The 13121-nt window shown below is 32.6% G+C and overlaps 2 protein-coding genes across 2 annotated transcripts; both read right to left on the reverse strand.

The window, feature by feature from the left end:
- Positions 1 to 1475: 1475 nt before the first annotated feature.
- Positions 1476 to 5350, reverse strand: ATPsyndelta (ATP synthase, delta subunit). Its single transcript, XM_023161973.2, has 5 exons — positions 5200 to 5350; positions 4950 to 5063; positions 4641 to 4838; positions 2917 to 3021; positions 1476 to 1598 (listed from the first exon to the last, which is right to left on the reverse strand). The coding sequence occupies exons 2-5, from the start codon at positions 5055 to 5057 to the stop codon at positions 1536 to 1538; spliced, it is 474 nt and encodes a 157-aa protein (XP_023017741.1). The 5' UTR covers positions 5058 to 5063; positions 5200 to 5350; the 3' UTR covers positions 1476 to 1535.
- On the reverse strand, positions 5200 to 11076 carry LOC111506766 (protein takeout). Its single transcript, XM_023161972.2, has 5 exons — positions 10844 to 11076; positions 10086 to 10175; positions 8053 to 8200; positions 7338 to 7471; positions 5200 to 7029 (listed from the first exon to the last, which is right to left on the reverse strand). The coding sequence occupies exons 1-5, from the start codon at positions 10899 to 10901 to the stop codon at positions 6728 to 6730; spliced, it is 732 nt and encodes a 243-aa protein (XP_023017740.2). The 5' UTR covers positions 10902 to 11076; the 3' UTR covers positions 5200 to 6727.
- Positions 11077 to 13121: the final 2045 nt, after the last annotated feature.

The following is a 13121-nucleotide window of genomic DNA, read 5'->3' on the forward strand; positions in this document are numbered from 1 at the left end:
TCGTCAATCAATTGACGCTCAACTCGACTTACACTACTAAAAGTCGCGTCGCTCCAAGAGACTTCCCTATCAGCTTCCAGAGACTTCCTTTTCGTTATATATAAACACTACCAACAGGCATATCGGGGAAGTCTAGTTGAAAGTACTTTACAAAGTGATCTAATAAGGCGACAGACATTTGAATATTAATCTGAAGTTTCAGTTGAAGTGTTTGTGTTGTATTGTCAGTGTAGCAGTGAAATAAAGTTGAGTTCAATTGTATAGTGTAGTCAATTATTGTTGAACCTCGCGGAGAAAACCATACATTTTATCTTAAATTTTATTGATTACTACTTATTATGTTGCCTATCATGAACTTGATTTCTACCTGTTATTATTTGATTACGTAAGAGAGTAAAAAACGGGATGTTTTGGAATGGGACCTGGTCCACAGCTTTTATTCCACAATTTTCGTTTTCTCAACTTTCTTAGGCATCTAAAAACCTGTTGTCAAGTGCCGATATCAACAATTTCCAACATTCCTCACTTCTTTTGTAGCCGCTTCGTTTGACCAATATACTTTTTATCGCAATCCACATGGCTTATTTCGTAAATCCCAACTTTTCCTTTTCAGTCATCTTCTCTTTTAGGTTAGGTTAGGGTTAGATGAAAGTTTGCGAGCAGATTTGAAAGCCACTCTCATATTCAGTTTCTTGAAAATGTATACCAATGAGTTGGTATATTTTGGTACATATGGATGAACTATAAATCTTGAGTCTTCATCTTTTTGAAAAATCACGATAAAAAAACCCACATCAAAATCCGTTGCATAGTTTTAAAGGTTTGTTTGCTAAAATTTGTAGCCAAGTATTAAGTGGAGAAGAAAAATGCCTTTAAAATTGTTGACATCTATTGTTGAATAGTTCAATAACCGTTTATTTAAAAAAATGATGGAGAAAAAATGCCTTGAAAATTGTAAAATGCGAATGCATGCGACATCTGTTGTTGAATAACCGCTTATCTAAAAAAATGTTAGCTTTAAAAGTTAGCTTACTCTTTCCACAGCATAGAAGAAATATTGATTTAGATATATTTGTTCAAAACACCGTCCACCTTCTCAATATCATAGTTTACTGTTAATGATATACACACTGGACACTCTTGTGTGAAGAACTCATGTGTGCACCTTTTGTACTTTAACACGGATACATCTCCTTCAGACAAGACTTTTGATGTGTAACCATAATCAGTCAGATTTCAGGTATCCATCCTTAGAGAGAAATATTTTGATGAAAGTTACCTTTTTTTAAAAAACCGAAACCATTGTCACACTCTCCCCCATCTCACCAAGTTAGCATTTTCAAAAAAGGTCTCAAATTGATTTAGATTGAAAGAAAAGACATTTCAGTTTGTACTATTCACTAAGAAGATTCTATATATTTTATAAAGTCTTCCAATTCACTGAACATTATGATCACGGGAACTGATGCAGTTGATGAGTGGAGCTACAATTTTATTTCGACATAAAAATAAACAAAATATATAATGACAGTGTTTTATTCAACTGCTTTCACTAAAGCTTCACCGACTTCTACAGCAATTGCCGCTTCTGCTCGTGCCTGCAAATGAGAAAAAAGTTCATGTGAATGACCGAGTTTATATTAATAGTGCCAATGAAAAATACATAAATTCGATTCGAGAAAATCTTTAGTAACCCAAGGTCTCTAGATTTTTTAGGATTGTACAAAAAATATACATGAGTAGGTGATTAGTTGAAGACTGAAGAGTGATATAAAAAAATTATTTTCACAGAGACACCAATTGTTTGAAAGTTGAAAGAAAAAAATCAATATGCCGAGTCACAATGGAAATAGATGAAAGGCATATGTTTCATGTTGATGATCACAACATTTCTGGATGAAAGTTACAACTCTTTTTACAAGCTTTCGAATAGATTTCTATGTTTTGTATTACTTTTAGTCCGAACGAGTATAATATTTTTGAAAATTCAAATGTTTTTTGTCGTTATGCACTTTCAGGTAGTGTGAGAAAATATTTTACCCCAGGAATACGTGTGCATTCAGCATACAATATTTGTGTCTATTCCTGCATGAAAATTGATGCACAGATTCATTTGCATAGCAAGTGTATGCCTTTTGAATAAAGGAAATCAATCACAAATACCGGAATAGTCATCTGTGCGAGTCATCTGTATTATCGAAACTTACATTGAAGCTGACAAGAAGGGCCAATATACAATCTGAACAAATCAATGACTCAAACAATTTCAAATGTGATATAAATAAAACTAAGTGTGAAGATAAACTAGTTTGTTTTGTGGAAAAAACTACTTCAGTTTTCTTTAAAAAAAAAATTCACTTGTTCAATACTTGTACACAATTTCTTTTTTCCAAGACTATTTCTCTATGAGACCTCATTGCATTTATTGATCAGTTCAATAAAATTACAGAACCTACTCAGACATGTTTATTTTCATCCCCATCTTCAACCTGTAATAAAAGTTGTCATTTTCCCCAAGAGTACTTGAAAAAAGCTGTTGAATGCCCCACACTGACTAAATTTATTTTTTATGAACAAGTAGATAATGGGTGTAAGCTGGCGTACATTGAAATATATAGACTCTGGTCAATTTCGCAGATTTTTGCTATTACGATGAATGATGTGTCTACCACAGCACATTTGAACGCACATTTAAACTTCAGAGACAATGTGAAATTGGCCAGGGGGTGCATGGCACTCAAAATGATTATAAGAATGACCAAGTGATCTAATTTTGAAGGTCATTGCAACCAATTGCAGCTTTTGTACAAATTTTAATAATAAAAAATTGCCTCAATTAACATAGTGGTGTTCAGCCTACGCTATTTTTCCACTCATCCATGATGCAAGTAGTAGGGGTCAGGTAGAAATACTCACCTCATCAGTTGTGGCTGACGATAATTCACTTTGTGCTTTGCTAAGAACTTCTCTGGCTGCTGAAGCATCTAGGTTTCCAACAGGGTGTGCTTCTTCTGCTAGAATCTGATAATTATAGGAAAGATTATTTTGAAAATTCAAAAATTGGCAAAAGATGCCAATCTGAATAAGCCATTTGATATTGAGACTGTAAAAAATCGGATGCACGTTAACTCCAGTATTAGTAGCCCACAGCACCTGGTAATTTCTTTCCGTAAATCATCTACAGTAGTTGGCTGCATCTCGCAGACTTTAATTTTCATCCATCACCATAAAAAAATACCTATGGAGTCAAATCAGGGGTTCTGGATGGCCACCAAAATTGATACGGGACTCTATAACAACTTACCATCTCAATTTCGAGATTTACCTCCAAAAAAATTCTAATCCAAATTGAAATTTATCTTTTCTAGTAACTGTATTTACAACTTCCAAGAATTTACTCAGTTGATCGCTGAAAATCGGCATTTGTTCATGGATAATCACAGTGATTGAATATAATTCTATCTATCTATCTTTAGTTATTTGGGTTAACGTTTGGACGTGTCTATAAAATGTAATATTTTCTTGAGACAAATAAAAATGAAATGAAATGAAATTGTGTAGAACTTTACCTCCTCTTCCAATTCATTGACCAGGAAATGTATTGAACAGTAACTGTCACACTGGTATTATACAATGAGCAGATGCCTCATATTGTTGAAAAAGTACCCTATGTAGCAACATAGGATCTAACTGGATGGCAATGTTAATACTTGGCATAACCTGATTATTTATCAAATTGAAGTATCCTTTCCTGTTAAGGTTTGCTTCTAAAAAAACAGGTCCAATAATATGGTTACTCAAAGTTCCCGCTCAAATATTTAGTTTTTGTGGATATTAGGAGTGAATTTGGCATGCCATATGGGGATTCGAATCACTCCAGTATCGTAAATTTTTATTATTCACCTGCCCATTCAGATAGAAGGCACATTCTTCTTGATCATTCTTCTTGACATTGTGTGTTCGGCTGGACTTCTAGGTAATAATTGAATAAAAGCCCAAAAAAGTACTTTATTATTTCCAACATTGGTTATTGTTGTAGTTGAAACGTTGGATATTGAATTGAAAGACTTTTCAAATTGGGTATCACCAGACAACGATTAGAAATTAAAATTGAGGGTTGTGAGGTGAGGGTGGCTGACAAGGAGTTGATTTTCATGTGCAAATGGGTCCCCTTGAAAACCAAAGTCGTCATGTTTCGCAATTTTTTTATAGTCTCCATATCAACTATCTTATTCAGGTTGGAATTCACTGTGAATGTTCACAATAATAGAGGTGGGAAATTGCAAAATTTTTATAAGCATCCTGTGAATCTTGATGAAACTTTACATTAAATTTCAACTAACAAAATTTCTACTAAAAACATTACCCCACACCAGAACAAAATGCTACAACTAAATGCGGGTTTCTTCAAACAAATTAGCATCATCAGTCATGACTGACTGATTGAGTTTTAGTCATCCCTTGATGATGCTAACTTAGTAGACAAAACGTGAGTCAAATGACAATATTTTGTCAGGTGTTTCTAATAGATTTTTTTTACGTCAAAGGTTCAAAATCTATCAATCAAGTAACATAACTTCCCTATTCCTTTTTTTTTTTTTTGGTGAACAATTAGAATTGCAATATTTTAATATAAATACTTGTACTGAAGAATCCTCATTGATGGTAACAGTTCCACTAGACACAAAAATTTTGTTGACATTGCCTCCTTCTTCATAGACTGTCACTACTCCCGGTTTAAGGACTGCTAGTGTGGGTACGTGAGCTGGTAAAATACCAAAACTGCCAGAAAATGATGGGACATCAACTTGTTTAACTGATTTAGCATCGTAATAGACCTGAAAGAATGGGATAAATTTAGAGCAACGTACTTCGAATTTACAGGAATATCCATCGGATATACAGAATTTTAGTTGACTTCTGAAATTTGATAATTTTGCATTCCGCACCTGATTTCCAGCAGCAAAGGTGAAGCTCATATCAGCATAACTTCTCTTCGCAGTTGTAGTGAGGGATCTCAAAGAAAAAAGTCGGGAAACTGATCGTACTGCTGCCATTTTTGTCTGAAATTTGACGAAGTGAAATTCCTTACTAAAATGATATCCTATTCATTCACATAACCTCCTATTACATAACGAATGCGATAATCACGATGAATATTCATGTGACTCAATGTATTTGAACAATTCGTATACTTACATTCAGAAAAAACGAGTGAGATTGATTTCAAGGCAAAAATCTAACAGTCTGAATTTTAAGGAATGAAAAATTGAAAATCCAAAAATTAGAAACACTAACTGTCAATCTATCAGTCAGTGATGACAGCTGTCTTTGTCATTGCTTGTCTCAAAGTCTTGTTCTGTGATTTGACACAGAACACCGTACTATAGAAGGCGAGTTCATAAATTTGACAGAAAATGTTTGACTGATTGCTTGAGCTAAAAGAAACGTACTAATGTAATAAAAATAGCAATATGTGAATCTATCTGAACGTCAGGTAGACTTATTGGTGGATTTAGAGACGCGTCAAGGTTTTGATGAAAGGTTTCTCCGTTTGAAAGGCAATATTCGATGGTAAGTCACTTTGAATTGAGTAATGATATATTGAAAAAAAGTCGTACAATAAATGAAAATACTCTATGATAACACAAGAATTCTGAAGACTCCCAAAAATATTTCATTTTTAGTGCTTGCTGAAACTTTTTTTGATTCTTAACAAAATTTTAAAGTGGGCCCATGAAACAGTTATGAAAAGTAAGTCATGAGTAATTGTGCGAGAACATTCATGTACCTGTTGTATTTTTAATTATATATTAAAACTGTTATATCAAAATTCATATTTACTTTAAGGCAGGCCACACACTGTCAACTTTATTGGAGCAACTATCCAATCAAAAAAACTAAATAGACACTCGATTATTTCAAACAAATTAGAACACACATTGTTTACACCTGTCTTCACATATTGGTGAGTAAAAAGTTGCTGTATATTTTCCAGTTGCAATTTCATGGTGCCCTTGTTACCAGACATCGAAGTCTTATAGAAGTAGTTGAATTACGCATCGACACACACACACGCATCACATGACACAAAAATAAAAGGACATGCAAATAAGATCCCATAAAAAAGTTATGTTGCTAGGAGGCGCTTGGGACAGCAACGGTCAACTTTCAACCGACAGGAATATTTAATTACTGAGAACAAAAAGTTGCCGAAGTGCGCCTGGTCTAAAATTCAACCTCTTATGTAAATCGAAAGGAATTTCATAGAGAGGGGTATTTTAAGTTCAGTATATTTATTTTACTGAAAAACAAGAACCTTTCAACTTTGTTTTTCAAGTTTGCCTTTACGTTGATCAAAATATATGCATGCATATATATTTTTTTACATTTTGTCTGATTTTCATGAAATTGCTTTAATTTTTCGTGCATATAACTACACTGTGAAAAAAATATTAATATCTGTTACATTTGTTGCAAGGAGGCAACTAGCAATCATTAAGTTGATATTTATTTTGATATATATTGATATACTGATATTTCTTCAGGAGTTGAACCATTTATTTTCATTCATTGTCGAGTATTTTTTATACAAATAACCATTAGAAAACTGTTATAATGAAATTTACATCAAGGTTCATCGTCAATCGTCTCCGGTTACCGGTTAATTTTCTTGAATCCAGTCCTGTAATTTACAATTATTTCAAATTGTACATTTTCTCTCTCACTACGAAGGAAATTTCAGAAATACATCAGCCGCAGGAATTTTCTGAAAGAATTCGCTGGCAAAACCATAAAAAATTCTTCCATAAGCTTCGTCAAAATCTTTCTTTGAATCTGCCCAGATAGCTTCCCAATTATCGTTCACCACTCCATGGATTCTATCGGAGAGTAACTTATTTCCGTTGAACAGATTTTCGAATTCAAACTTCATGTTTTTGGGTTTCACCGAGACGTCATAGCTCTTGAGGATTAAGTGTCCATCATCTAGATTTTCGAATTGTAAGGTATGTATCACTGTCACGTTTGCTGAAAAAAAAATTATGAATGAGAGAAGACTGTGTTATAAATTGGTTATTAGTCACTTCAAGTCACACATTTCGTCGAAAGTATCGTTCATCATATGATTATGGTTATCAGTTAAAAATCAAACTAATTTTGTTGATAAATCTTCATTTATATCGAATCTTTTTTTTGATTCACAAAACGATTGGATCAATTGGCAGATCACAAAGAGTACCTACGTTGACCCTCTTCATGAAATGTATTATCTCTTTTCCAGAGTTATGTGGGAAAAAGGGCAATATTCATTCTGGTGGGAATGAGAATGTTCTTACATTGCGTTATCCTACATTTCCCATTGCCAAAAATGGGAAAAACCAGAAGTCTTCCTTTGATGTTGTAATTGGCAATTTGTTTGAGTTCTGGTAAAACAGCTGTGAATACCAGATGATTCTCTTTCGTATTGAATCTGAAACAATACAAAACTTGAAAGTATTCAAACTGTTTTTCTGAAATAAAAAAAAAGTCAAGCAATGTCTGATCAAAACGAAATCAGGATAAAAAATATTATGCTGCCATAGGTTCTCCAAAAAAAGTTCGCTATTATCTCTATTATCTGTTACATTTTCCGTTATATTTTGTCAGCATTATTTACCATAAAATTCAAGAAGATACAGACTCCTCCAATAAAGTTTTGTCATTGAAGGACTCATATTGGTATACACTCAGGAGAGAGACAAGACCCAACGTATGAAGTGTTGAGAAATGTGATAGAAAGTTCAATGAAATATAGTACCTCCTTGATTTTTTTGCATATTGAACAAATACGGCCAAAACCACAAATAAAATGGTTTTTACTTGTTTGCTTATTTGGTGAATACTTGGACAGGCCTAGATCAAATGGCGAATGCCACACCTTGAGAGTTCCAGCTGAGATATTGGCCAAATGTCGATTTTCGAAAAATATATATTTTCTCCCAAAAAATGAGTGTGGTCTTGAATGAAGTCGATAATGAGTAAGTGACCCTTTCAATATAAGTTTATACTCACCGTGAATTTATTATTGCTACCTTTGAATAACCGACAAGCTTCACGTCAGAATATTCTTGAGCAACATCTAGCACATTCGCTTTAGTTCCAATATTTATTTGAGGTATCTCAATTGGATCTAGTTTTGGAATTTTCAGTTCTTGTATACCTAAAATATCACAAATATGACAAATATTCCAAACTCAATCAAGAAACGCATATTTCTAAGATTGTTGAACTGAATAGTTTCAAAGGCATATATCTGATCATGTCTGGCATGAGTATTTACTAATAAAACTATGTTATGGATTCACTAGATCGTTTTTATTCATGGCTTTCCAGCTTTCTCAAAAATCGTTGCTGAAAAGCAGCCATCAACGGTTCTCTCTCAGACACCTTTATTAACAAGGCTGGTGTTGCCGCAGGGATCTATATTCCTCCCACTTTTTTAATATTGTATATGCCCGAAACTGCCCATATGCATTGACAACTGCCGACAACAAAAAGTTTTATATATTTAATGAAATATACATTTCTTTAGTGTACTACCCATTAAAAATGTATTAAATAATAAAGATTCGAGCGATACAGTAATTACAATAAGATGATGGTGATGTTAGGGTCAGTTATTGGATATACTTAGGTGACTTTAGATTCGCTGGTAGATCGGGAAAGAGCTGCAATATGAGAAATGAAAAATGAAACTGATAAGATGAAAAACTGAGATTCATCGATAAAATCATCTGAGGAAAAGAAATAGAGAATATGACTTTGAAATTCCGGAGCGACAGTTGCAACCTGGCTCTTGTGTTCAGACAGCTGTATTATGTATGCATTAATGATCACACCTCATTTTCTGTTTTGAAATTGTTTCTTTATTATACAGAGAGGCCTAACCAATCATATTTTCATTATTTCCGCTTTTAAACTGAGATTTATGTTTTTTCGACATTCAACATGGATATTTCGATTTAAAACTCACAATAATATGAATTGTGAAAAAGATCTTAGGTCGACAAGTGAGGTAAGAAAACGTCTGAATTATGAGTTTGTATCTGAAATTTTCAAAATATATTAAGAAACTCAGGTTTAGATTTTCCACTTCCAAACTAAGCAAGCCAAGTTCCAACTGTTGCAAGACGTTTGTTGAATTTCGAGTCGGGATCGTTCGGAATAGGGACATACAAATATCTCTAGTTTTGAAATATTTTGATTTCGACAAGATCATTACCTCCAATGAATGCGTGAAAACTGTTTGGAATCACAAATATTACATTAATTTCTTCATAATACAAAATTGAAAATTCAGAATTTTTAAGTTCGCCAAAAAACGTATCCCTGGCGGTATCTGATAAACAAGTGAATCGTTACTTTCCTTAGTATCAATTTCTAACAGAGATGGCGTTCCAGTTGTTAAATTATAAGTATCCGATGTTCTCTAAAGACCGTATTTATTATTATTGTTGAACAGGAGGTAGAAATCTAAAGTATTTTCTCAAATATCATCGACAATTTATCATTACTGGAGTCAGTTGTATTATTATTTATAATTATGATTGTAGACGGATTTTCTGAATGTTCATAAGATAACCACGAGTGGCGCTAGCGTTTGGAGGAAGTTTTTCGAATTCAAGGTCAAATTGAGTTCAAATTGTAGTCCATGTTCGAATTTGAATATTTCAACAGAAAGTTCGAGAAAGTTATTCGAAAGAATAAAAAGTACATGCTTGTTCCCTATGTTTAGAAAACACAGAATACATAAAATATATGTGAACTCAAACTTTTAACATGGTATTTTATATAGATGACAAAATTCAAACTTGGGATATAGGAGCTTTTGATGAAAAAAATTACATCCTAAAATCTCATTGAAAGGATACTAAGGTCAAATTGTTGGGATTTGATTATTAACTTGGCAGCTTGACACATTAAATAATAGTGTTATTAAAATGTAGTTACCAAAGCTGGCTAGATACAAGTATTTAGAGTTATTGAATAAAATAATATATAAAAGTGTTATTCAGTTTCAAGATAACATCCGAACCTACTTATACCTTTTTTGCATAAATATTTAATAGCTTTTTCTATTGCTTGATCCAAACATTTTCCATCGTCTGGTAAGCAGCGGTCAAACTTTCCAACATCTGTAATGAAATAACAAATAAGTTTTTGCCAATATTTGTAAATTTCACAGGGAATACATTGAATCAAAACATCTTATATGGTAATAATTTTTTGGTATTTTTTTTCGTGTATTAGTTTTCAAATGTAGTATCCTGTATGTATTTCCTTATAATGAATAAATAAAGTATGTTCTTTGAATACCTCTTCAATAAGATTTCATAATTGAAAATTATAATTGATTGTAAAGTGTACATTGACAGATATTTTGAAAAGTGTCAACTGGTAGATTTGAAAAGATTATTTTGTGAAATTTTATATTTAAAATAAATTTTAAAAAACAATTCATTTAGATTTGTTTCTGAAGTTTTAGTTTTCTATGAGTTTTTTTCTATAGTTGCAGAAATTGGTTTCAAATGATTATCATTTCCTGATGACAGTAAAGTTCTACGAAAGCTGTTAGCCATTTATGATGTACTTTAATATCCGTGGTAATATTAGCACAGTGAGTTGTTTTCTGGTGGATATCTGATGACTAATAAATTTTCCCATTTTATTCACAAATCATATTAACTAGAGCTGAATAATACATATATATAGTATAAAAGTTTGAGAGGTATTGAATGAATAATTTACCTAATGTAGCGAATGAAAACACATTTTTTCCAACTATCTCAAGACATATACTTACGAAAATCACTTGTTATTGCAAAAGAGAATGAAGAGAAAAGTATCAAAATGACTTTCATGGTCTCTTCCAAAACAAGTCGGAAGAATACTGGTCAATTTGTATAAATACCACTTCTTTTATAATGCCTTGATTGCAGAAATAATCAGCACTGACCACTATTACACAATGTTAATGTATAAGGCGAAACGAGAAAGAGAGGAAACGTTTTATTAACTGTGGTAAATCGTTCAAAAAAGAATTTGAATATATTCCACCGGAGTTATTGAAATCTTCGAACGGTTTTATCTCTGTCTTGATTGATGATAACTTTCTTTCTTACAATTCTTTTTGTTGAATTTTTTGTTTTATTTGGACAAACCATATTCTAAAGAAAATGACTCTTCCATAAAAATAAGGTCTGTAAGATCAATTCTTATTCTTTCTTCAACTACCGGTCCTATTGAAAATACGTTTTTCATTTGAAAACTATCTGTCTAGTTAAAAAATGAAACCTAAAATCCACATAATCTTTCGAACACAAATCAAAATAATGAGTAATTTTGAATTCACCGTGTATAACTACGTACATATTTGATTTAATTTTGTAGTTTACATTCTCTGCAACGATAAATGCTAAATGATTAGCCAAGTTATTCGACTACCTATCCCATATTTAATACAATGTTCTTAAGTTCCTATCAGTTGTGAAGGCCGTAATTGATAGATCAATAATGCTTCTAGAAAGCAAATATATCAATTATATAATGAACTCAAATTGAGCAATCACTTTCCCTTGAATGAATGCATGTCACATTAGTCCAGTCAAAAAAGATAACAGATTTTGAATATTTGTAGTGTATATATGAAGTTGAAATGAATCTAACATTATTTATGATAATAATTGAATAACTATCACACAATACGCATTTCGCCACACATTAGTTTCTTCAGTTCAACTGAAGTGTGTATTATGTTTTGAACAACTAGCAAAAAAGTTAGGGGCCTCCATACATCAAAATAATCCGGCCTTGTTGGTCAGGGACCATATCAAGAACTTGTTTTCGTTGAAAAATCGATATCGTGAGTTCCTCCTTTGTTGGGCTACTGCTGATTCACAGAATTATGTGGCTGATTTTTCAATATGACTGTTTTTTTTCAGAGAGACGTGGGTGTTATAATAACACCTGTTATAAGATTTTCTCTTGGGACTTTCGCCTCTAACAGTTTTCATAATGATCTTACACATATTGTTTTCCTAAAAAATCTTGATTGGAGATGAAACGAATAGCAGTTTGGCCATATACCGGATATTCCGCCACCGAATATCCGGCAAAAAACGTTGATAAGCGAAATTAACACCTTGCAGCAGTGTGTACAGCGAAAGTATTTCTTCTGAAGCTGGCTTTATTTACGAAAACAACTGAAACCGCTGCCTCCTAATGCAAAGAAATTAGTATTCATTCATCATAACTTGCCTTTAGTGCAGTAGTATTATTTTTTTAATTACTTGAATTGAAGGGGTTATATTTTTAGGAGTGATTAATTTTTGGGAAAGAAAGTTTTTGGCTTTCTACTACTCCATCTTGATACAAAAAACAAGGAAGGGGAATCTTCCAAGGAAAGGAAGGAAGTAATCAATTTTAAAATAAGTAACTCTATACATGGTTGTGTATATTTCATTTTTTGAGAGATACTAACTGAATAAAGTAATTAATTACTAAAAAATGTATTTTTTAATCCTGTATTCGTCCAGATAGGCGTTAGTTATCCGGTATTTGGCCGGGAAGTATTAGTTCGATTTCGGTTGAGTTTCGGAAAAAAAACGGGTTTCGGTGGCAAACCTGCCGAAACTATTTAATCCGTGCCGAAACTACGAACGAAACTGCATTCGGGAGTTCTCGCGCTGTGATCGGTCATGTTCGGTGCGTTGAATTTAATACAAGCGACGAAGAAATTTTGCCGCGTCCACGTGCCTAATCATGTCGAGACTTACTTTGTTTATTACATAAATACCTATACGTACCTATTATGATATCAGGTAACAACTCAAATGAGTAATTTTATGAATATTTGGAGCTTTTTCTCAATATCAAACCGTTATTTTAACACCTCAGTTTAACACTCTACCAACACTACACCAAAGGTTCCAAACAGTGCATCACAAGTAATTTAATGTTTAATATTTTTGAAAAACCATTAATAATATTCAAATGAAAATTTTACACCTACTTGAATAAACACCTCACCTATTTTAAGTATTTTCAAGGTGTAATTAATATTTTTTCTTAAATAAGGGGTC

The sequence above is a fragment of the Leptinotarsa decemlineata genome, unplaced genomic scaffold (assembly GCF_025532065.1).
Source record: "Leptinotarsa decemlineata unplaced genomic scaffold, Ldec_3_MD MMD2_P_RNA_scaffold_5, whole genome shotgun sequence".
NCBI lineage: Eukaryota > Metazoa > Arthropoda > Insecta > Coleoptera > Chrysomelidae > Leptinotarsa > Leptinotarsa decemlineata.